This window comes from Stegostoma tigrinum, chromosome 14, assembly GCF_030684315.1.
Source record: "Stegostoma tigrinum isolate sSteTig4 chromosome 14, sSteTig4.hap1, whole genome shotgun sequence".
Taxonomy (NCBI): domain Eukaryota; kingdom Metazoa; phylum Chordata; class Chondrichthyes; order Orectolobiformes; family Stegostomatidae; genus Stegostoma; species Stegostoma tigrinum.
The window spans coordinates 10330978-10356992 of NC_081367.1; the positions used below are offsets into that span (position 1 = coordinate 10330978).

The 26015-nt window shown below is 42.8% G+C and overlaps 1 protein-coding gene across 1 annotated transcript in view; it reads right to left on the reverse strand.

The window, feature by feature from the left end:
- Positions 1–26015, reverse strand: part of LOC125457865 (erythroferrone-like) — a 99944-nt gene that overhangs the window by 41597 nt on the left and 32332 nt on the right. The window contains exons 2-7 of the mRNA XM_048542574.2: positions 23800–23910; positions 20805–20907; positions 14606–14808; positions 12160–12268; positions 6050–6140; positions 93–171 (exon numbers count right to left, since the gene is read on the reverse strand). Of these exons, the coding sequence (XP_048398531.1) occupies positions 93–171; positions 6050–6140; positions 12160–12268; positions 14606–14808; positions 20805–20907; positions 23800–23910 (696 nt within the window). The remainder of the gene's footprint in view (positions 1–92; positions 172–6049; positions 6141–12159; positions 12269–14605; positions 14809–20804; positions 20908–23799; positions 23911–26015) is intronic.

Here is a 26015-nt window from a genome sequence, read left to right on the forward strand (position 1 = left end):
TATAAGTTGCATGTATCTGACAGGAATAATTGTCCTGTGTGACACAAGCCGGGAGAATATTTCTCTTTACGTGAGGAATACAACACTCTTACCTGCAGATAGAGGGCACCACTGACAAACATGGTGAACAGATGACTGTTGCTATCTAGACCATAAACTGTTTCCAGTGAGCTGTGGGGAAGGAAGAAAGTGTTCTAGTTATTTATCATGATTTTCAAATATTAGATTTAAACAGCCAGTTCACCCTATTCCTCATCCTGTTCAGACTTCCTCCAATTTGCCCTTTTGTGAGACAGGACACTGAACAATTAGAATGACTGGTACAGCATATACTTCACATCTCCACGTAGCTCAGTCCAGCCTGCCACACCACAACTGGTAAAATTTCTGACAGTGACTGGCTGTTAGGAGATATTTAACAGCAATCTCTTTGTCTATTACTCAAATTACAGAAGAAGAGCATTTTCCCATTGCAGACTTACCAACACTAACCCTCTAACTGGAGTTACACTCGCTGATCCTTTTCCCCGCATCTTTTCCTATTCTTCATTTTTACATATTTACATCAAAACCCATTCTCCCTGCTCCATCTTTATAAATGCCAGAGTAAAATCTTTCAGTCATTCTCTTTGCTTCTCCCTGGAACTATAAACTTTCTTACTTTCTGTTCGTAATGGTAAAACATTATGCCTTATGCAGTGCATACAGTACTTGTAAAGGAGCTGGTACTGAAATACACACAACTTGTACAGCAAGATCCAGTAATGAATCCTATCCATTTACCCTATCTGCACTGGATACATATTGTGAGACATTATCTTTGTGTAGTAATACTACATGCATTTTAATGTATGTGTGAAAGCTATTAACTTGTTTGGTAGTAAAGTAGCAAAGTATAGCTACAACAAAATAATATTTGATTGTAGTAATATACTATATAGTTGTAATATAACAACATAGCTATAATATAGCACCATTGCATTATTAAAATATAAAATTACTGTATGGCTTTCATACACTACCTCTGCATGGTTCCAATATTGAATGCTGTATAGTAACATTGTAGATCTGCAATGTAGTAACACTGGAAGAGTTACAGTACAGTAATATTGCCTGTGTTATAACAATATTGTATGATTGTAAATCCCCACTAAGCCTCTACCTTTTCTTCTCTTTTAACATTTGCAAGAACTATCTTTCCAATCAAACCATCTTTAAAACAAATGTCATGGTATTTTTTCCTTATATGGCTTGGTATCAAATGTTATCTAACTCCTATGAGCTATGTTAAGTCATTTACCAGATTAAATGGATTATAAAAATGCAAGCTATTGTTGCAGCAATCTGGCTCTGGTCCTGAACTCACAACTCAAATAGTGTGCTCAAGTCACAGAAAGGTGAAATGAGACATTTGCAAGCTGTATGGACCCAGGTTGAATTGTCACCCATAACCTGGATATCGGGAGTGTGCTGTATATACAAAGAAATATGTTTTACTCAGCATGAGACAAGAGTCTGTTTCACAACTCATTCTTTCCCTTTTGATTGTTGCTTGTCCAGACAGAACAACATCAATGGTGTGCATCAGGGATAAGAACTGCAAAAGACTGCAGGGCCAATCCCCGCCAGTGAAAAAGGCTCTGTTTTTACACTCAGACAGGACCGAGCTTTGTTTGAATTTTTGTTGCAGACAGTGAACGGATGAGAGGAAGATACAGAGATTATAATCTGTCCACAGTAACTGCAGATCCTGTAAATAGATCTCATTCACATCATTTAAGCACAAGCGCAGGGAATGTGGGCTGCTCTTCCTGCCAGCTTCAGGAAAGCTGCTGTAGGACACAACACGACATTTCTCACTCTTTCTGTAAATATCATGTGCAGCCAGGTAAGCAAAATCAGGGCTTGGGGGGATAAAATTCTTTCTGCTTCATCTCATCCACTTTGAGCATTAATCTCTCTCAAATCAGGTACAATTCAGATTAAACAGGGCTAGGACAAATATACATTGACACTACCTCTTCCAGCATTATCACATCAACAGCAGCATCAACTAGATTCAGAGTTGAGTTGCCAGATGAAGCTCTCCCAAGTAAAATGCATGACAGGTTGGATACAGAGTAAAGGTATAAAGGCTAAGCGAACACACTCAGCAAGAATATCTTTACAGTATCCCATCAAATAGTCTCATCTAACGTAGATAAGCGACTAATTTCGGATAATATTTACATGAGCTTTCAGTAAGATTCTAAAGAAGAGTCCTATTAGACTTGAAGTGTTATCTCTGTTTCACTTCTGTCAATATTTGGATATATGCAAATGTTACACAGTGGCAATATTGTACTAGTGGATGGTTTTGATTATTAATAGTATGAAAATACAAGGCCACAAGACTTTGGAGCAGAGGTAGGCCATTCAGCCTACTGAGTCTTCTCCACCAGATGTGATCAAGACTGATCTGATAATCCTCAACTCCACTTTCCTGCCTTATCCCATAACCCTTGATTCCCTTACTGATTAAAAATCTGTCTATCACAACCTTAATGGCACGGCTTCTACAGCCATCTGGGGTTTAAAAAAAAATTAAACAGGTTCACTACCATCTGAGAGATGAAATTCCTCCACATTTCTGTCTTAAATGTGAAACTTCCAACTCTAAGGTTACACCTTCTGGTCCTAGACTCTCCAACAAGGGGAAACGAACCATATTTATCCCCTCAAGTCCCCTAAGAATCTTACATGTCCCTTAGTACAATTACCATTCGCTACATTAAGTATTAGGTCACTGAAATAAAGGATCTTGCATGTTTTATAACTAGTTAAAATTTCTAAAGGCCCCCTTCACTTTGACATTTTATCCACTCTGACAAATCTTTTCTCGGTTTCTTCTTCACTCAAATGAGGCTTCACATTCTACACCTGCTTCTTAGTTTTGCCTCATCTTTTAGTGTTCCAATGTTGGCTGTGCTGCCCCTGTGAGGACAATTCCTATTGCTGCAGCTCTGTTTCTTCCCTCACCTTAGTTCCACGTCCCATTTCCACCAACAACTTGCATGGCTTTTCTCCAGCTCATTCTGTATCAAGCTGAACCTCCCCAAAAGTGTAGGATCTCTTTGCTATTCACAATGCACCTGTCTCTTGGATTTGCATGCTTTAACTGCCCAGTGGAGAAGAGCGATCATTGAAAGGTACTGCTACTTCTTACCCACTTGGTTGGGCCTCCAGGTCAATTTCACCTTCCCCGTGCCCTAATGCCACCCAAACCTCCTTAAATCCAATACTTCTGGAATATCAATAAAGGGGCCAGAACTGAACACAGCTTATGATGTTCAGAACAGAAAACAAAAGGATAAGGTAACAAGATCTCTTTTTTCAGGAATCAATCATTGCTCTGTCCTCCCAGAGCCCTGAGGAGAAACACAGGGGCTTAATGCTAGATAGCAGTAGAACAGGGTTTAAATCTAAAAGTATAGCAAGTGATGGAGAAGAGCTAGAATAATAAGGATGGGGCTTTTTAGAGACTGGGCAACCAGAGCTGCAACACATTTGAGGAACGCTCGCCAGACCTGAAACTCTGTTTTCTTTTCCACAAATGCTGCCAGGCTTGCTGAGCTCTTCTAGCAACTTTGCTTCTGAGGTGCAACACTTCAGGTTTGGTTAGAATGGTAAGATGGGCACCACTTGGTGAGAGGGCTGGGACAGGAAAGGGTGTGGATGGGGAATAGGGAAAAAAGCAGAATCCTCATGGGGCCTGAAAATGATTCCTTTTTTATAGTTTTGTCTATACTAACCAAGTATAAACTAAAACAAATCAAGAAATAGTCGGTTCAGTACAAGAATATGACCATTCTACCCCTTCTCTATCTTGAGACTCCATTAATATTATGTTATGGGACTTCTGTTTTGAGCACGTATTTGGCTTAATTCTGCCTATGAATTGAAAAAGGCAGGTTTGAAGTGTTTGGTTAGTTGTTGGCTGCGATCAATGTTAATGTCAAATGCAAGTATCCAACTGTTGATATACATCCTAATTGGATAGCCTGTCAGTGCAATACAAGAAAACAGTGACACATTGTTGATCATCTGCCACAAAATTCCACTTATATATTTAGTATTTACTAATTTACAGAATGTGTAACAGATAAATTAGGCAAAACAGATTCACGGAAACACAGAATTGTTACAGTGCGGCCATTCAGCCCATTGTGCCAGCTCTGACTCTTCATTACCTAGTGCCAGTTTCCTGTTTTTTCCCCATATCCCCGTACACTATCTCTATCACAATAACCATCCAATGCCCTCATGAATACCTCAGTTGAAGCTGCCTCCAGCACATTTGCAGGTAGACCATTCCAGACCCTAACAACTTGCTGTTTGAAGAAGTTATTTCTCACTTCACTCTTCCTATTTTGGCACATCACTTTATGCTTCCTTGTTCTTGTTCTTTTATCAAGTAGGACCAGCTTCTCCCCATCTACTCTATCTGTCCTACTCAGCCTTCTTCTCTCCAAGGAGAACAGTCTCAACTAATGATCATAACTGAAGTTTCTCATTCCTGGAACTATTCTTGTAAACTAATTCTGGACTCTCTCCAACGCATTCACGTCTTTCCTGTTGTGTTGCATTCACAACAATACACAACACTCCAATCAAGATCTAACAAGTGTCTGATACAAGTCCATCATCACCTCCCCACTCTTCATCTCAACACGGCTATTCATAAAGCTTTACTTGCTGCTCTCTTCATTTGTCCTGTCACCTTCAACAATCTGCACACACACACCCAGGTTCCTTTATGCCTACACCCCATTTCAACTCCACTTCCCTGCACTCTCCCCATAGCCCTTGATTCCTTGTGAGATCAAGAATTTATCAATCTCTGCCTTGAAGACATTTAACATCCCGGCCTCCACTGCGCTCTGTGGCAATGAATTCCACAGGGCCATCACTCTCTGGCTGAAGAAATGTCTCCTCGTTTCTGCTTTAAATTTACCCCCTTTAATTCTAAGGCTGTGCCCACGGGTCCCAGTCTCCCCGCCTAATGGAAACAACTTCCCAGCATCCGCCCTTTCTTAGCAACACATTATATTGTAAGTTTCTATTAGATGTCCCCTCAACCTCCTGATGGGCTGAATGGCCTTACTTCCACTCCTATGTCTCATGGTCTTATGGTCTTATTTAGAATTTTATCCCCTGTGGTGAATGTAACAAAGTCAGCTAATTGGACCTCAAAGAATATGAGTTTCCTGACTGGGCGATTAATATGATCCAATCAGGGACACCTGGCTAACATAAAAGAATAATGTCGGGGAGATTGAGACCCAGAATGTCTGACTCAGTGAGTGGCAGTGCTATTGTCAAAGGCTATGCATTTGTGAATAAAGGATGGCTAGTGATGGAACGCTGGCTTCTGAAGAGTTATTTCATTCCCTATTTTTTATTACCTTGGAATAGTCAGCTTCTTACCAGAACACATCATCTCGTACTTATCTACATTTGAGAATGGAGTCTCCCTGCACCAGATGATATCTTGGAAGTGGAAAAGATCTTTGATGGTAATGCAAAAATGGGAGATAGTAAATCAGTTATCAATTTTACAGCCATCCAATGCTCTTCTCCATTCGTGGCCTTAGTTATAGAGTAGCTTGTGCTATCAGTCGCTCATCTGGCATTGTCACCCATTTAGTTGGTATTGTCAACCACTCACCACAACCATCACCATCCCCTCTCAAATCCAACAATCGTGAAATCTGGACAAGAAAGTCAGTACCAAACACAGTCTAAGATTGTACAAGAAAAAGAAATGAATAAGGCAACAGGACCCTTTTTTTCTAGGGACCAATTACCCCTCTCTTCATATCTGACAATACCATTTTTGTACCTTGGCCTGTTACCAATGTGATCAGGAATGTTTTGTTAATACACTTCACAACTGTGCTGGTAGATTCGTGTCAAATCTGAAATCTAGACTGAGTTGGATTTGCTTATTGTTCTGCTGCAGGATTCTGTTTTAATGGCCCCATGGCAACAGTGGATTATCATCACTTACGCATTGTGCTGACAGAGAGATTCAATGCAGATGAGGATTCGGATGTTATCATGTGGTCTGCTGTGCCTTCTTCTCTGGTGCTCTCTGTGTTCTGAAAAGAAAGAGGAAACACATTGATATCAGTGAAAACAAAAAGATTTTACTCTGATGAAGAATTTCCAGGCCACAGCAGAGCAGTAGGATCTGTACTGGAATGGGAGTGGCCCTCTCTAGCTCTTCCTCAGCTGCCAGTATCATCATGACCTTACATGTTGTGGGGAAGTTAAAGGTTAAATTCCTGGGGCTACCAACGGAATGCTCAGCCTTAAAGGTGCCTGGGTGAAAATCAGCACAATGCTATATGCTTCTCTGTATCTGCTGTCTGCTATCTGTCTCTTGGGCACTTGTGTTCTGATGTAGATTCATCCCAAAGATCACTTTCCACAGGGTTCTCCTGATCACCTCATCTTTATATCATTTCAGTGGAGAATCACTCCGCTGCCTTGCCTCCGAACAAAGAGTAAACCACTCCATTGGTTTTGTGCATCAAAATCAATCAGAGACACTCATCTTGCATTGACAGGCCCTCACTGTGCTGACTGGAATCAACAGGAGGGCTTATAATCTGTCAGCGCAGTGACATAAGAATTTACCGATGGCATCGAGGAAAAAGGGAATAGTTTTGAAAAGCGACATTGAGACAACGACCAACCATGATCTAAAAGAATAGGCTTGATGGGCTGAATGGCCAACTCCTGTTGATTAGTTTGTAGTAATGACATTAAGATATATCTTAATGTGACAAATGCCATTCCTTTCTGGTGATAAATCATTAGTTAGTGTTTGCACGAATTTTCTTTCTGGCTGTGTAGGCCTCAAGGTCCATTCATGACAGTGGCATCTGAAATCAGAAAGGGAATGTTGACTCGGTCCATTATGTCCTGTGCAGGGGTTGATCACCTGGTTCGCTCAGTTGGCAGAATTGGTTTGGGATGCAGACTACTAGTAACAGCATGGGTTCAATTCCTACAGCCAGCTGAGAATTCCATGGAGGACTCAACATCTCTCTTTGCCTGAGATGTTGTGACCTCCCCAAGTTAAAGCACCACCAGTTGTCTGTCTCCAATGACAGAAAAAGGCAATGGTAGCTTTACCTTTATATGCAGAGGACAGAAAGACTACTTGCAAGGAAGTGAATGCATGTGCCTCGGTTTGGACTTTAATCATCAACAGTAACTTTGCAATGATCAGAAAAGTGTTGACAAAATACGATTTAATCTGAACTGCAATTAGTTTGTAATTTGGGAATGTTGAGTATAAACCATAGCTGCTGCTTGGAAAGCTAGCCATTGTCTTTGTGGTAGAGGGGAGGGAGGCAATAGACTCTGAAACTGTCTGGAGTGTGGAAGCTGCTCCTTCTCAAAAGCTCCTTTAAAATGTACAGATGTTTTCCAGATTATTGCCTTCAGCTATTGGCTATACCCAAATTTCTTTTGGGGGCTGAGCCTGGACGTGTCCTTTTCACTTCTTGTAGGAAGCACTCTGCTCAGTAACTGTCAGGTTGACCTTCAAAAAACCTCTCTTCTGACTCCTGGATACAGAGAGAAGCTGAAGGAGTCACTACACCTTGGTTCCCATGACTGCCTGGAAAATCTGTACTGTAATGACAGATGTCGCTCTATGTGGTGGATTATCCTCTGCAATTTCTTCCATCTCCAGCATGACACCACCAGCAAGCACATCTTCCTCTGAGCTTTCCTCTCAGCATTCCATACAGACGGGTCGCACTTCTCCACACCTCAATCACCCCAACACTTCCTCACTTTCATATAGCTCCACTACAGGCGAGTGAAGGAGATGCATTATCTGTTCCTTTACCTCCTCCGTCCTCACTGACCAAGACTCCATACACTTAGCCCAGGAGAAGCAGTGAATTACTTGCTCTTCTTACAAGCTCGGCTACCGTATTCACAAAATGAGCCTCCTCTGCATTTGGGAATCTGAATGTCGACAGTGTGGACTTTTGTGAAACATATCTGCTTAGTATTACCATCGAACATGTTCTGAGGAATGCCTGAGACCTAATGGAATGGGGGAATAGGTGATGGATATTTTAATAAAGAATTAATTGGGTGTGAATTGGTTGTCTAAATATGGGAGCTTGTAATCAATGGGGTGTGAGTTTTTACGAGTATGGCTAACTGAAATAAAACTCAAATAAAAATGTAGATCGAATTCAGTTTTAATACAGTTATCATACGGGGTATGGTGTTCAGTCTACAAGGATAACCCCAAGCCTTTAGTTACCTGAATTTTAATTCTCCACCTTTCTGTCACTTCGACATTTTTACCTTGGCCTGTTGCAGTGCTCTCTAGGCCCTTAACATAAGCTTGCAAAACAGCTTTTTATCTTTTTGTTCAGCGCTCTACAGATCCCTAGGCTCAACGTTTGAGTTCAGCAATCTGAGATCAAAGTATCTGCTTCTATCTTGTTCTTTGTCTTACTTTTGCTGATTTCAATTTGTCATGTTTCTTTATCACCTCATGTTACATTTGGACAGCTGTTATGCAGCCATTCACACCCTATCTGGATACAACTTTTATTTCTTTACTGTATTCAGTCCCAGTCATTCTTGGCTATCATATTATGAAAACTTTTGTCATTTAATCTCCCCCAGCCATCCATCATAGAATTACAGATTCTCCATAGCAGCGAGAGGCAAATTCAGCCCATCAAGTATGCACTAACCCTCTGAAGTGTACCCCACCCAGAAGTACTGCTCACCCTATCTCTATAACTCCACATTTCCCACTGCTAATTCCACCTAGCCTACACATCTGTAGACACTATGGGGCAATTTAGCATGACCAATCCACCTAACCTGCAAATGTTTGGACTGTAGGAGGAAACTGGAGCACCCGGAGGGAACTCCAAGCAGACATAGGGTGAACGTGCAAACTTCACACAGACAATTGTCCAAGGTTGGAATCAAACCCGGGCCCCTGGTGCTGTGAGGCGGCGGTGCAAACCACTGAGCCACCGTGTATATATTGTATCAGCCCCTTGTTCTTCTTGCCCCTGCTCCCTTCTGCAGGTTTAAAACATGTTACATTCCTATCGTTCCCCAATTCTGACGAAAAGTCATTGACTTGAAAAAATTAACACAATCCCTCTCTCCATCAAACTGCCTCACTTGCAGCGAGTTTTTATTATCACATAAGGAGTCTTTCTGTTCCTATTTAATTAGAGGTATTCATCTAAAGAGAGTGGAGCCTTTGGATCAGTGGATACCAATTCCAAATCTGTGTAGGAAAGTGCATGATTCAAACTACTCTATACAATCCTAAATGTCCTTCCTACCAGCCCAGTTGGGTAGGTTACACCCAAAGGTGGCCATGGTGTTGATGGGGGGGCAAGGATGTGCAAATGGTTAGAGCCCCATATGGTAGAATTGATGCCATTTGGATTCCTAGCTATATTTTCAGCTCTTACGCAGTGGTCTTTTTGTCAAGGTTCATCTTGAGAAACTCCCTGATATGGAACTCTATGCTGTAGAATCTGTTCCCCAGGACGCACACCAAGGCAAACATCAACTGCACTTGGACGACAATCAGTGAAAGACACTCTTTGGTCTTCCAGAGCAACGAGTTGACCACGATCAAGTGTTGCAGACTGGTACAATCCAAGGTCTTGGGCTACATGCTTAGGGACGCACTAAAGCTTGGGGTAGCTTCCACCAAAGCACAATGGAGAAAGACCATTGTCTGAGTCATCCTACTGAAGGTAAATTGGGATCTGTTCGATTATCAGACCCTCCTGTACTTTAAATGCTTGTAAATATTGTCTGGTTCAAGAGATGCCTTTGGTTTGTTTGGATAAAGTCAAACTCCGTTGTTGTTTTCAGTGATTAGGAGGTACCAAGTACTGCAGATGGTGGAGTCAGGGTCAGTACTGGAGCTGGAGGAACACAGCGGGTCAGGCAGCATCACAGGAGCAGGAAGGTCAACATTTCTGGTGTACACCCTTCATCAGGACTGGGGAGTGGGAAGGGAGCTCAGAAATAAATAGAGGGAAAGGGGTGGTGCCAGGGGATGATAGATGGGCTGGTGAGAGATGGATGCAGGTAGGTGTTTGTGGGGATAGGCCAGTGAGAAGAGTGGGTTGGATAGGTGGGAGAAAAGATGGACAGGTTGTGTCAAGTCAAGGAGGCAGGGATGAGAGGGAGGGTTGGACACTGGGTGGCGCTGGGGGTGGGCAGATTTTGAAACTGATGAATTCAATGTTTAGGCCATTGGGCTGTAGGCTCCCCAGGTGGAATATGAGGTGCTGCTCCTCCAGTTTGCGGGTGGTGTCGCTGTGACACTGGAGGAGGCCCAGGATGGATGTGTCACCTACGGAGTGAAAGGGGAAGTTAAAATGGTTGGCAACCAGAAGATGTTGTTGATTATAGCATACAGAGTGAAGATGCTCTGTTAATTGGTCACTGAGTCTGTGTTTGGTCTCACTGATGTAGAGGAAAAGTTTGTTTGCTCCCTTGAGATGCTACTACACAGAACTGAATTGCATTAGTGACTATGTATGTAGACAAAGGTATTTTTTATGAATAAAGCATATTATGGAAATAAAAAAAATCTTTTCAGGTCTTTAGCATTTGAAATATTGTGTCTCGCCTTGTCACATTCCAGTCCTCTTACAAACTGTTGCCCTCTGTCACCATTTTAGCTTATGGTGAGAATGTAGATGTACTGTTCCTGCCTCTGATCAATTTTTTTTATGGAAAGAAGTGGATGTATCCCATCCCTAGAAATATGTATTCCAATTAAATAATTCCAGTTTTTGGTTTAATTTAGATGTGAAGGGTTTTTGTTTGTTTCTTGCAGCCTGCATTGATTAAACACACATCACACACTCTCAGTTCTTGCTCAAACACTCACATGCACACGCGTGCACGCATACGCACGATAAATGCAATATGCTTTTACAGATTATTTTCACTCAGCATCTGATTTGTGATCACCTGTATCCCACGCAGATGACCTGTGGCATTTGACTGAATTCAACAATTTGAAATTGAAGTGAGGGTCTGGTACAGTGAAGGGTGGCAACGGATTTTGAGCTTTCTGAGGAGCAAATTACTGCAGATGTTGAAATCTGTACTGAAAACAACAAATGCTGGAAATCACAATGGGTCAGACAGGATCCATGGGGAGAGAACAAGGTAGCAGTTCAAGTGTAGACGATTCTTCAGCAGTCTCCCCATGAATACTGCCTAGCTCTCTGTGAGCTTTCTTGTCATTCATTAGTGAAGAGGTTAATTCTCAGGTGAACTTTACAGGTTTAGTATAATCCATAAAAGAAGACATGTTATCTGCAGGCAACCCTCTTTTACAGACCCTTAATTTCCAATTTTAAAATTTAAAAATAACTTAAAGTTCAAAATATGACCAGTTGGTACTCACCATGAAATAGGGTTCTACACGGTCAGTTGGAGATAAATAGAAACATGGAAAATAAACAAAGGAGAGGACAAGGCATAAAACATGCCCCAAACAAGGTCAAATTGTTATCTCAAACAACTCAATCATGCAGTTCCAAGAGATGGACCATTAACAATAAGAAACCAAAAGTACTGACAGGCCAAGACATTTTACTACACATGCACCAAGCTCAGGAGAGGTTCAGCATCAGGCATTAAACTTAACTTGGAATTCCTGCCTAGAAGCGGTTCCTATTTTTCTATTCTTCATAGAATCCAAAGAACATCAGTTTTTGTTTTGGTGTTTTGCCATTATTTTTGAAGGGGAACTGCCTTTCCTTTGACAATCCCAAACATGAATGCAAATTGTGCGTCATGAGTTGAAGACATAACATGGTTTAAAAGAAGTACAAATTCTACTATGGCAGCAAACCAGCTCCACGTTTGTTTTCACAGAAATGAGAAATTTCAAAGAGAAGGTAAAATCTTATCTGTTGCAGTGTGGAGACAATTTGACTGTTCTTATCAGGGCTGTGTGAGCTTTGAATAAGACGCATAAATGAAGCAATATTTCTTGAATGAACAGCCCCTAGAGACAGGCACCCAGTTGTCTATTTACTCATGCACAATTAATTGCTTTCTTGATCATCTTACCAATGTGGAGGTTGGCTGAGAACTGGTAGAATCCTGCCATTGGGGCCACGTATTGGCCACTAGTCAGATTGAGGCCAATTCCTCGCAGGAACACACCATCTTGCTCAGGCTGAAAAGAAGCAGACATGTTAAATAACAAGGTGCAACTCCTTTTCAATGTTTCTCAATCCAACTGAGCAAACATTAAGCATTAAGATCTCAAGAGTGCACTGTCCACAGATCCCTCTAACTCCATGCATTTTTTTTACAAAGGTAATAGACCACTTCAAATCAATAGGGCATACCGTTGCTAATCCATGGAGTGTATGCTAACATGAGAAGTATTCATTATTATCAGGAACAGTGACTGCTTTTGATGTCTTGCCATTACTTAGGAGGGCAAGTTGCCTTTCCTTTGGCAATCCCAACCATGAATGCAATTTGCCCTCCAAAGTAATGGCAAGGCATCAAAAAAAGTCTCTGTTCCTGATAATAACGAATACTTGGCATGTTAGCATACACTCCATGGGTTAGCAATGGTATGCCCTATTGACTTGAAGTGGCCCACTACCTTTGTTATGAGTTGAAGATATTAGATGGTTTAACGGAAGCTCAAGCTCTACTATGGCAGCAGATCAGCTCCATGTTTGTTTCCACAGAAATGAGAAATTACTAAAAGAAGAGATTGTAGATCAGATGTAATCTGGCTCGTTTCACATCATATTCTTACAGCAATTAGAAAGGAACTTCTGATCCATCTACCTGGACTGGACTGCAATTAGATCTTCGCAGTTGCAGGTCAAATGAGTTGGGAGCAACATCACAAACCTGAAAGGAATCATGTGGTGATGTCAGCTGCCATGCTTCCATCGTAGCTTCACTCCTTTCACCCAGCAGGGCCATTGAAGGCCATCCCCCACATGTCAGTGAGGAGCTAGGACCCCTCGTGCCTCTGAAACCACCCGTCATATCATATGCTAGGAATTCCAAAGGTACAGCCAGGAAATCCTGAAACTGGGATGGAAAATGTGGAAGAATTCTATTGCATAGAATTATTACACAGTTTACTGAAACAGGCCATTTGCCCCAATGAGGCCATCCTGTTGTTTGTGCTCCACATGAGCATCCTTCTTCATCTAACTCCCTCAGCATTACTTGCTGTTCTTTTCTCCCTCATGAATACATCTGTGCTATTTGCTGCAACTGTTCCTTGTAGATAATGAGTTCCATATTCTAAGTTCTCTCTGAACAGGTTTCACTTTATTTGTCAAATGGATTTATTAGTGACATCCTATATTTATGGACCCTAGTTTTAGTTTCTCCAACTGGTGAAAATAGGTTGTTATGTTACGCTGTTGCAGCCTTTTATAACTTTAAAGATGACTATTAGATCGCCTCTGAGCCTTCTCTTTTCAAAAGAGAAATGCGCCAGCCCATTTAGCATTTCCCTGATTTGTTACATTCTTTTGGTTTTGATATCACAGTTGTAAATCTCTGTTGAGCCTTCTTCAGTATGTCTGTGTCTTTCTTTTGCAGAACCTTATATATTACACATCACAGTACCCCACAGAACTTGACTAGACCCCAGGGCTACATCGTTTATTGAATTCAATTCCTTTAGGAATGGACTCCAGGGTATTGCTGCCTTTTTATAGCTTTATTAACCAACGTTGCTACTTTAAATGATTTATGATTCTGTAATTTTAGATCCCTTTGCACCTTTACCCTATTTAAGTTCTTATTGCCACAGGGCATGTATCCTCCTTACTTTTCATATCACAGTTAATCACCTTACACTTCTTGTTGAGCTTCATTCACAAAGTTCATGCTCATTCTGCAAGTTGGTTGTCGCCTTCATGTATTTTTTTCCACTGTCCCGCACAGAATCGATTATAATCCCTGACTTGATATCATCCACAAATTTTGAAATTGTCGCTCTAATTCCTGAGTTCAAGTTGATCACATAAACGGGGAATGACAGTAGGGTGGGCCTCTTTTCTCTATATTTCAATGTCAAATACCTACAATGCAGCCAAACTTCAGTGAGGCCTTCGGAAACCTTAGCCACATTAATCCATGGGGTTCTTCATCCATTGAACTGGATTGAGACCTCCTTGTGTGCTGTTGCGGGCAGGACCACTGCAGCTAAGCAAAAATTTCCAGGATCCATAGAATGAGAACCTATTTCTAGTGAGTGCCAACCTTTAGTATTGAGTAACGTCTAGCCCAGAATAAGGGTCCAGGGTCTGGATGACACTGGGTGAGTACGGTTGGTGCATTTCCTTTCACAAGAGCCTAGTGTTAAATTAAGAGCATATGGAACCATCGGGTTCTCGCCTGTAAATGATTGTTTCTTATATTATTGCAATACATTATTTATATTTATGCACACATGTTTTTACTGCTCACTAATATTGGAGTATGAGTGTACAGTTATGTTAGTCATGTAGTTTGAAAAGCCACTCACAACATGAAAATTCTTCAGCTCCCTCAAACTCTTTCTGTTCATCACAAGGTCCTCCTTCAGCTTGCAATGAAAGGCTGCCTCCAGTCTACGATATGGGCCCATCTCCCTGGGTAACAGTGAGGGAAAGGCCAGACCACCCTGAATTCCTGGACATTCCTGGCACTTTTCCTGCAACGTGATCCTATTTCTTTCTTCAACCACTTCTGCAGAAGAAAAATCAACTTCCATTGAACATCGGAAGACAATGTATCTATTTGTTCTAGACCAATCTGAATAACGTTGGGAATTTTCTTGTAATAGTTAGGTTGGGTCGTTTTGTGTTCTTTAACCAATTGGAAACCACAAGAGTCAGTGCTTGGATGCTGGCTACTCACAACACATGGCAATCATTTAGATGTGGAAAATTTAATGCATTATTTTAAAAATTGATTACGACACGAGGCTAAGAGAAACTTAGAGCAGTGAGGAGCCAGTAAAGAAGATTCAGGGTGATTTCAACAAGTTATGTGAGTGGGCAAGTTCATGGCAGCTTACTGTGAAGTTATCCAGTTGAGCTGGAGAAGCAGAACAGAAGAGTTTGTTTTAAAGATATTGAGAGATTGGGAAATGTTAACATACAAAAGGGCCTGGATGTCGTGTTACATCAGTCATTAGAAGTAAATATGCAGGTGCAACAAGCAGTCAGGAAGTCATTTGGCAAATTGGCTTCATAGAAAAATGATTTCAGTGCAGGGGCAAGAAAGGCCTCCAGCAGCTACTCAGGACCTTGGTAAGACTACACCTGGAATACAGTGTACAGTTTTGGTTTTCATAACTGAAGAAGGATGTTCTGGCTACTAAGGGAGAGCAATGGAGGATCACAAGGCTGATACTGGGAATGGATTTAAGAGGCATTTAGACAAGCACATACCCAGGGATGGAACAGAAAGATACAGGCTATTTGCAGGCAGATGGGATTAGGTTAGAATGGCATCATGGTCAGCGTCACCATGGTGGGCTAAATGGCCTGTTTTTGTGCTGTACAGAGATAATGGGAACTGCAGATGCTGGAGAATCCAAGATAATAAAGTGTGAAGCTGGATGAATACGGCAGGCCAAGCAGCATCTCAGGAGCACAAAAGCTGACGTTTCGGGCCTAGACCCTTCATCAGAGAGGGGGATGGGGTGAGGGTCTGGAATAATTAGGGAGAGAGGGGGAGGCGGACCGAAGATGGAGAGAAAAGAAGATAGGTGGAGAGGAGAGTATAGATGGGGAGGTAGGGAGGGGTTAGATCAGTCCAGGGAAGACAGACAGTTCAAGGAGGTGGGATGAGGTTAGTAGGTAGGAAATGGAGGTGCGGCTTGAGGTGGGAGGAAGGGATGGGTGAGAGGAAGAACAGGTTAGGGAGGCAGAGACAGGCTGGGCTGGTTTTGGGATGCATTGGGGGGAGGGGAAGAGCTGGGCTAGTTGTGTGATGTAGTGGGCGGAGGGGATGAACTGGGCTGGTTTTGGGATGCGGTGGGGGAAGGGGAGATTTTGAAGCTGGTGAAGTCCACATTGATACCATTGGGCTGTAGGGTTCCCAAGCGGAATATGAGTTGCTGTTCCTGCAACTCACCCCCACCCACCCACGCCCACCACCTCCTCCAGAACTTCCAATTCCCTGGCCCCCAACACTTCATTTTCACCATGTACGCCCAGTCCCTATACACCTACATTCCGCATGCAGATGGCTTCAAGACCCTCCGCTTCTTCCTGTCCCGCAGGCCCGACCAGTCCCCCTCCACCGATACCCTCATCCGCCTAGCCGAACCCATCCTCACCCTCAACAACTTCTCTTTCGAATCCTCCCACTTCCTACAGACTAAGGGGGTGGCCATGGGCACCCGCATGGGCCCCAGCTATGCCTGCCTCTTTGTAGGTTATGTGGAACAGTCCCTCTTCCGCACCTACACAGGCCCCAAACCCCAAACCCCACCTCTTCCTCCGGTACATTGATGACTGTATCGGCGCCGCCTCTTGCTCCCCAGAGGAGCTCGAACAGTTCATCCACTTCACCAACACCTTCCATCCCAACCTCAAGTTCACCTGGGCCATCTCCAACACATCCCTCACCTTCCTGGACCTCTCAGTTTCCATCTCAGGCAACCAGCTTGTAACTGATGTCCATTTCAAGCCCACCGACTCCCACAGCTACCTAGAATACACCTCCTCCCACCCACCCTCCTGCAAAAATTCCATCCCCTATTCCCAATTCCTTCGCCTCCGCCGCATCTGCTCCCAGGACGAGGCATTCCACTCCCGCACATCCCAGATGTCCAAGTTCTTCGAGGACCGCAACTTTCCCCCCCCCGCAGTGGTCGAGAACGCCCTTGACCGCATCTCCCACATTTCCCGCAACACATCACTCACACCCCGCCCCCGCCACAACCGCCCAAAGAGGATCCCCCTCGTTCTCACATACCACCCCACCAACCTCCAGATACAACGCATCATCCTCCGACATTTCCGCCATCTACAATCCGACCCCACCACCCGAGGCTTTTTTCCATCCCCACCCTTGTCTGCTTTCCGGAGACACCACTCTCTCCATGACTCCCTTGTTCGCTCCGCTCCAACCCCACCACACCCGGCACCTTCCCCTGCAACCGCAGGAAATGCTACACTTGCCCCCACATCTCCTCCCTCACCCCCATCACAGGCCCCAAGATGACTTTCCATATTAAGCAGAGGTTCACCTGCACATCTGCCAATGTGGTATACTGCATCCACTATACCCAGTGTGGCTTCCTCTACATTGGGGAAACCAAGCGGAGGCTTCGGGACCACTTTGCAGAACACCTCCGCTCGGTTCGCAATAAACAACGGCACCTTTCAGTCGCAAACCATTTCCACTTCCCTTCCCATTGTTTAGATGACATGTCCATCACGGGCCTCCTCCAGTGCCACAATGATGCTACCCGAAGGTTGCAGGAACAGCAACTCATATTCCGCTTGGGAACCCTGCAGCCCAATGGTATCAATGTGGGCTTCACCAGCTTCAAAATCTTCCCTTCCCCCACTGCATCCCAAAACCAGCCCAGTTCGTCCCCTCTGCCCACTGCATCACACAACCTGCCCAGCCTGTCTCTGCCTCCCTAACCTGTTCTTCCTCTCACCCATCCCTTCCTCCCACCCCTAGCCGCACCTCCATCTCCTACCTACTAACCTCATCCCACCTCCTTGACCTGTCCGTCTTCCCTGGACTGACCTATCCCCTCCCTACCTCCCCACCTATACTCTCCTCTCCACCTATCATCTTTTCTCTCCATCTATCGGTCCACCTCCCCCTCTCTCTCTATTTATTCCAGAACCCTCACCCTATCCCCCTCTCTGATGAAGGGTCTAGGCCCGAAACGCCAGCTTTTGTGCTCCTGAGATGCTGCTTGGCCTGCTGTGTTCATCCACCTTCACACTTTATTATCTTTGTGCTGTACAGTTCTATATTCTCCATTTCCCATTTTCCATATTTCTATGATATGCAGTGTGCATATCAGGAACAGTGGGTAGAAGTCCTGTATTATGACTGTACCACATATATACATGATTTGGCCATGGGAAAACAGGATGTAATATTAAAATAAACTGGTGATGCCAAACTGGAAAGTGTCAGGCATGGACGACAAAGGAAAAAGAGTTTCAGAATATAGAAAGGCTTATGGTGTCAACAGATATATTTTACATATGTACATCTTAAACAAACAGATTTTTAAAATTGATTATTTCATAAAACGTTGGCATCATTGACAAGGCAAGGATTTATTCCTCATCTCTAATCTCCTAAGTACTGAACAGTCTGTTGAGCATTTCAGAATCAGCCACATTGCTCTGGATCTGAAGTTACATGTTTACTAGACTGGATGAGGATGGCAAATTTCCTTCCTGAAAGGTAAGTGAGTTAACTGGATGGGTTTTTTATTATTCCAGATTTTATTAATTGAATTTTACTGCTGTATTGGAATCCATATCGTGAGAGATTAGTGAGAGGATTACCGTTTTAGTAAAATCACCGCCACATCACCATCTCTCCAAAGTTCTGACAGCACTTAGCAGATCAAATAATGTCAATGGAGACTGGAGGACAACTTAAAATTTCTGGTTAGAACTAATTAATATGAAGTTTGTTTGTAATAAAGAAGAGAATAGAAATAAAAATGAATAGAGCATAGTTATAAATATCTAGAGTTTAGATGTATTGATCAAGCAGAGCACTGGGAATAATGGGCACGGGAATGGAGATCTAAGATTGCAGTGATACCATGATGCATTGATAAAGGGTACATCATACAGAACAAGGGCTAGGGGAATGCATGTCTAGGAATTAAGATGCACAGCCCCAGCAGTATTGAGACACAGGCCAAGAGGTATAAATACTCAAAGTCCTGGAGCTCCCTCCCTAACGGCATTGCAAGTCCACCCACGGCACATAGGTGGCAGTGGTTCAAGAAGGCAGCTCACGACCACCTTCTCTAGGGGAACTAGGGACAGGTAATACTCCTGAGATGCTGCTTGGCCTGCTGTGTTCATCCAGCTCCACACTTTGTTATACAGGTAATAACTGTTGGCTTAGCTAGTCATGTCCACATCCCCTAAATGATCTAAAAATCACATCACTGGAACAAGAAAAAACTAGCGATACAGACACAGTGATTCAATGGTACAGGTGTATTGATGTAAGATACAGAAACAGAGCCTAATACATTATTTCAGGGGTATCATTTGTATTTTTAAAAGTAGGTAAATAAAGTCTTTGAAATGGCAAACAGGATTTAATTTTTATATACATGGATGGTGAATAAAAATTAACTATCCTGACTGTTATGGTACAGGCCCATTCATATTACATGTCTTCAATTTTTAATAGTTTCTTCGATTACTTTACTCAGTCTCTATTGTAGTCCCACTAAATTTTAATATTTGCTTTAATCTCCCTTTCAACACACTGTAACCCCTCTCAGTAAGTGTGCAAGCCTTATAAACTTTAAATATTCTGTCTCTCTAAAGTTTCATTTGCTGTTTATATGATAATCCCATTAACTTTAATGATTATCTTTAATGTCTATTGTAGTTCATATCATTTTAAATATGGTTCCCCTCAAGTTCTGATGAAATCCTTTTATATTTTGAATGTTATATCTCAATATGTTCTTTTCTTATGGTCCCATTTATGTTAATTATTAACTCTCCCATTGTCTGTTATAATGAGCAATTGCATTTACATAGTGCTTTTGATGTACTTTAATATTCCAAGCCACTTCACAGATTTATCAACAAAATTTGATGCTGACGGACTAAAGGAAGTGTGAGGAAAGCTGACTTAGATAAGAGAGGCAGGCTTTAAAGAATGGAGGGAGAGATAGAATTATAGAGAGGCTTCACAAAGGAATTTCAGAGTTTAGGATCTGGGCAGCTAAAGGCTACAAATGGTGGAACGATGAAAATTGTTGATATACCAGAGACCAGAATTGGAGAAGCGCAGAGATCTTGAAGAGTTATCGTACTGGAAGAGGTACAGAGAATTGAGAACAATGAAGAATTTTAAAACATTTTAAGAGAAACTTTAAGTTGAGGCGTTGCTGGATCAGGATACAATGCAGGTCAATAGATGTTTGGGATAATTCATGTGCGGATTTTGCCAGCAGAGTTTTGTTGACCCCCAGGTTTCAAGAGTGTTCAAGGCTATTCAGGAATGTACTAGAATTGTCATGTCTAGCTACAACAAGGCGTGAATGAGAGTTTCAGAAGCAGATGAACTGCAAGAAAGGAGAGATGAGCAAATAGAGCGTAGAACAGTGCAGCACAAGAATAGGTCCTATGGCCCATCAAGACTGTGCTGGACATGATACCAATCTAAAAGAAACCCATCTGCCTGTATAAAGATAACAAAGTGTGGAGCTGGATGAACACAGCAGGCCAAGCAGCATCTCAGGAGCACAAAAGCTGACGTTTTGGGCCTAGACCCTTCATCAGAGAACCTTCATGCCTGTATAAAGCCCATTTTCCCCCACCCCCCATTCCCTGCCTGTTCAAGTATCCGTCTAAATGCCTCTTAAACATTGCTATCATAATAGAATTGGATACCCTCATTCTTGGTGATAGAGAAGACGTGGGGATGAGCAGCAGTGTCATTTGTGTAAGATATTATTGTTTATTGTAATTGCAGTTATTGAATGACTTTACCTTTCAGCATTTCTTTGAATTCTTTCAGTAGTACTTCCTGTGTGACAATAGCTCCAGGGGGGCCCTGGGGTCCAGGTGGACCTGGTGGCCCTGGAAGACCATGCTGCAAAACGCCAAAGGAAAAACAACTGTTACTCAGTTTGCCCTGCACAGATTGAACCACTGGCGTCTTCAGTCACAATGAAGCATCTTCTCCACCACCTCAGCCCTTACTCTCCATATTCTGGAGAGACCAAAGGTCTACTATAACATTGAGTATACTCAACAATGGAACATTTACAAACCTCTGGGGTAGACAATACCAATGACCCAGAGTCTTATAATTGAAACAATGCCACCTCATTTCAGTTCTACTTGACCAGCCCCCTTAGGTGCCTGTGTTCTAGATTCTCCTGCCAAGAGCATCAACCTCCTTGTATCTACCCTGTCAAGCCCCTTTGTAATTTTTTTTAATATTTCAACAAGGCCCTTTCACATTCTTCTAAAAACTGGAGAGTATAAACCCAATTTAATGAGCCTCTCATCACAGGACAACTTTTTCTTTCAGAAACTGCTCTGGGAACGTCTGATACACTGCCAGCTAGGCAAGTATATTTTCAGATGTGTGCACAATACTTCAGTGTGGCCCTGCTAAAACTTATAACATAGTAGCAAACCTTCCTTACTTTTGCCCTTCAATCCCTCTATAAGAAAGCCTAACATGTTATATCCTTCCCATATCCTTCTTGTACCCGTAAGCTAACATTCTGTCTTCCTTATATGAGAACATGTGGTGTCTCTGAACATCAGCATTTAGAAATTTCATGACTTTTTACAGAAAATATGCTTCTCTATTATTGCTAGCAAAGTGAATATCCTTATACTTGCCCATATTATGCTTCACCTGCCACTCACTTAAGCTGCCTACATCGCTTGGCAGCCTTTTTGTGTCCTCCTCACAGCTTACGTACCCACTTAGCTTCATATTGTCAGTATATTTAGATACATTACTCTCTAATCATACTCATTGATTCTTCTAATCCTTGCCCAAGAGGAAATTCAATCCACTAGTGCCAAAATGTCAAAGCTGGCGGAGGGCAAGGAGACAGACTCCAAACCCGCTGGAGTGAAAGCTAGGATTAAACTCTTGTTGGCACCAAGCTGATTCACACCAGCTCTTCCCCCATGAGGTCTGAGTTGCTGTGGCAACTTATACTTTCTATGTATGTGTTTTACTCCAGACCTGTGGATAGTGGTGGTAGAGGCTCCAAGTTTCTTTCCATTGCATGGAATCTTTCCCAGTCTTACCACCTGAATTTGGCATGTATTGGAAGGATTTGAGGACTGATCCCCAACCTGTTTGGACACATTATGCATTTCCCTTCCTTGGCTACAAAGTCCCAGAGTTAGACTTGAATCTGGAGCTTCTGGCTCAGAGGCAGGAACACTACCCATTGCTCCACAAGAATCAGAGAATCCCTACATTGTGGAAGGAGGATCTTCAGCCCATCGCGTCCACATTATTGATTAGTAAATGCTGCAAGTAGGCTGAAGACCCAGAACTAATACTTGCAGAACTTCACTAATTACAACCTAATAATTTGAAAATATCCCAGTTTATCTCTAACCCTCTTCCTTACTATTGACCAGTCTCCTTCCATGCTAATATATTATTGGCACCTCAAGTGAACTAAATAGAGCATTTCTACCTCATTTTGAAAGGCTTTCTGTATATGATAATACCTGGAATGAGCGGATTGCCTTATGAGAAAAGGTTAGACCTGAATCCTCTGCAGTTATGAAGATTCAGAGGTAACTTAATTGAAACGTGTAGGAGGATCCTGAGGGGACTTGACCAAGTGGATGTTGAAAGGATGTTTCCTCTTATGGGAGAATCTGGAACTAGATGCCATAATTTACAGATAAAGGGGCACCTATGTGAGACAGAGATGAGGAAACTTTTTTTTCTCCCTGATGCTTGTGCATCTTTAGAATTCCCATGCTCAGAAGGCAGTGAATGCAGAATCTTGACATACTTCTAGGGCAGAGATAGGTAGATTCTTAATGACCAGAGGTATGAAAAATTATTGGGAATATGCAGCAATGTGGATTAAAGGTAAAATCAGATCGACCACGATCTTATTGAATGATGGATCAGGCTTGAAGTGTCTAGTGGTCTGCTTTTGTTGCTTGATTGTATATTCACATATGGCAGCCTATGTTGTTTCACATTTAAGACACTTTTCTTACTTTTATACTTATTAGACATTTTCTTATGGCAATCTCTCCAGTTGTTCTGGTACTATATTGATATCACAGTGATAGACTTCCCAAAGCTGTTTGAATTCTGCCTATCATTGCAACAACACCAGCAATGTGTACCTTTAACATGGTAAACTATCATATACTGTCTTACAGGAGTGCTATCAAATAGAATTTCTACGGCAGGGTCAGATAAGGAGCAGTAAAAATCTCAACATTTCATTCTTTTGTACACCATGGTTTGTGGATGACTTTCCAACACCTTGATGAATTACTTTTATATTCAAGAAGCTTTATTAGTGCAAGTTACCAGACATGCAATTCAGGAAAGAAGGTACATTGATCCAGAGGTATAGATACATTGGTCTAGGAGCACCAATACAGCAATTTAGTGGATGTAGATACACAGATATTGCGGTGAAAATTGCTCTCAAGATATGCCATCTGCCTGAGCTTCTTAATGTGTCAGATTTCTCCTTTAGACTACACTAGGCTTGTCCTATTTAAAGCAGCCCCTCATAAGTGTAGTTTGATGTTATCCTTGTAAAGCAACCAACCATTTCCCTGACTAACGATAAGGTCTCCTTCCTTCATATATCAGCCAATCAACCCTGATGGTGATATCCAATCCCTCCTTTTTTTTAATGTTTGAGGTACATATTAAATTACCAATGGAACTGCAACCTCACGCCAACTTCTGTAAGAAAACTGTGAAAGTCAATTCCTCATCTCATCCATCGCCACCAACAATTACCTGAGATTTTCGACCTCTTCCTTTGTTCTTCTTCCTGTCATTGACCCCCTTCTCGGAGTGTTCTACAAACAGGAGCCAGCTGTCGTGTGGGTCCACGGGCGTATCTGGTAGCTGCCAGAGAAAAGGTGAAAAATAAGGCAGAAATCCAAATCCTGAGAAAGGAACTGAGTTATGGAACATAGTGATCATTTGGCATTGGACGGTAAAACCTTTAAATGAGCTGAGAATGAGCTAATTCAGGTAACATTGGGCAATCTTCCCAGTAGAATTGAGTTTTATTCCTTTAAGATGTTAATTCTAGAAACTTGAACAATATTAACTACTCACATTCAACATCACAATCAAGCATACTTAGGCCAGGTACAATATGGGTTAAATACAGAGTTAGGGGGAATCTCATCTTTCAGCGGCAATGCCCCTACCTCTGAGCCAAGAGGCTCAGGTTCAAGTTCCATTTACTCCAGAGCCATGTAGTAACATCTCTGAACAGGTTGTTGAGAAAATATGTTGAATACAGAGTTAATCTCCTCCACTCTCCAACATCTGGCAAGTTAGCTGATGAGTGAAGTCCATGAAGGGCTTGTAAGGCATTATGTAATTCGGACTGGGTGCAGAAAATTCTGTCCTTGATCCACAAAATAATGTACCTCTAAAATTAATACCTTGTACTTGAAAAGACTGAAAACTTGGGTCTGGATAATTGGGTTTACAATGCCTCGTTTCTCTCTATAACAAGCAAACATGTAGATTTTTGCGTTCAAAATCTCAGACGGAACTGACAGTAATCCATGTCATAAAAGACGACATCTGACCCACTATTCTATGTCATCCGAGATAGAAGACTGGCATGCTACCCACTGTTGTACCCAATCACAGAGTGTGAAAGGACAGTGTCTGACCCACTGTCCCAGCCCGTCCCAGAGTGTGAAAGGACAGCGTCCGACCCACTGTCCCAGCCCGTCCCAGAGTGTGAAACGACAGCGTCCGACCCACTGTCCCAGCCCGTCCCAGAGTGTGAAAGGACAGTGTCCGACCCACTGTCCCAGCCCGTCCCAGAGTGTGAAAGGACAGGGTCCGACCCACTGTCCCAGCCAGTCCCAGTGTGTGAAAGGACAGCGTCCGACCCACTGTCCCAGCTAGTCCCAGAGTGTGAAAGGACAGCGTCCGACCCACTGTCCCAGCCCGTCCCAGAGTGTGAAAGGACAGCGTCCGACCCACTGTCCCAGCCAGTCCCAGAGTGTGAAAGGACAGTGTCTGACCCACTGTCCCAGCCAGTCCCAGAGTGTGAAAGGACAGCGTCCGACCCACTGTCCCAGCCAGTCCCAGAGTGTGAAAGGACAGCGTCCGACCCGCTGTCCCAGGCAGCCCCAGAGTGTGAAAGGACAGCGTCCGACCCACCGTCCCAGGCAGCCCCAGAGTGTGAAAGGACAGCGTCCGACCCCCCGTCCCAGTCAGTCCCAGAGTGTGAAAGCACAGCGTCTGACCCACCGTCCCAGTCAGTCCCAGAGTGTGAAAGCACAGCGTCCGACCCACTGTCCCAGCCAGTCCCAGAGTGTGAAAGCATCGTGTCTGACGCATTAAGTCCCTCTCCTCAAATTTTAAAGAGTGACAGTTATAAGAGAAGTTCTGCTTTTGTAACTGATCCACCATGTTTGCAAGATCCGCAAATAGTTGCTAAATTTTACCTTCCCTGAAATTCATCTGATGATTGTGGATGAATTTTATTGAGCACAGGTGGGAATTGACAATCAAACGTGTTCGCTTCACCCATACAGTGCAAATTTGACCTTGCTCATCACAGCACTGATTTTGTTTGCACCATGAATGAATGAGCATTATTGTTATTTTTGTTCCTATATCCTGCTAATATTTCAGCCATCTCTGAAAAATAATAAATCTTTTTTGAAAGAGCGCGAGAAAAACACAGGGAGATTTATTAAGAATTGCTGATTCTTTATGGAAAATGGAACTTGTGCAAAGTTGCCACTCACTCTGAAACAGCTGGAATATGTCTGCCTGGGCAAGGCCAAGAGCTCAATAGTGCAAATACAGTATGGGCATGATGCATCGAGGGTGGGTTTGTAAATTGGCATGCACTTTTGGAACCGTTTGGATGTTTGCTTACACTAACTCTTTCACATATCACTTTCACTGCAGCTTTCATACAATACTCTTTTTCAGTTCTTAACTTGTGGATCACTGTTATGTATGAAATG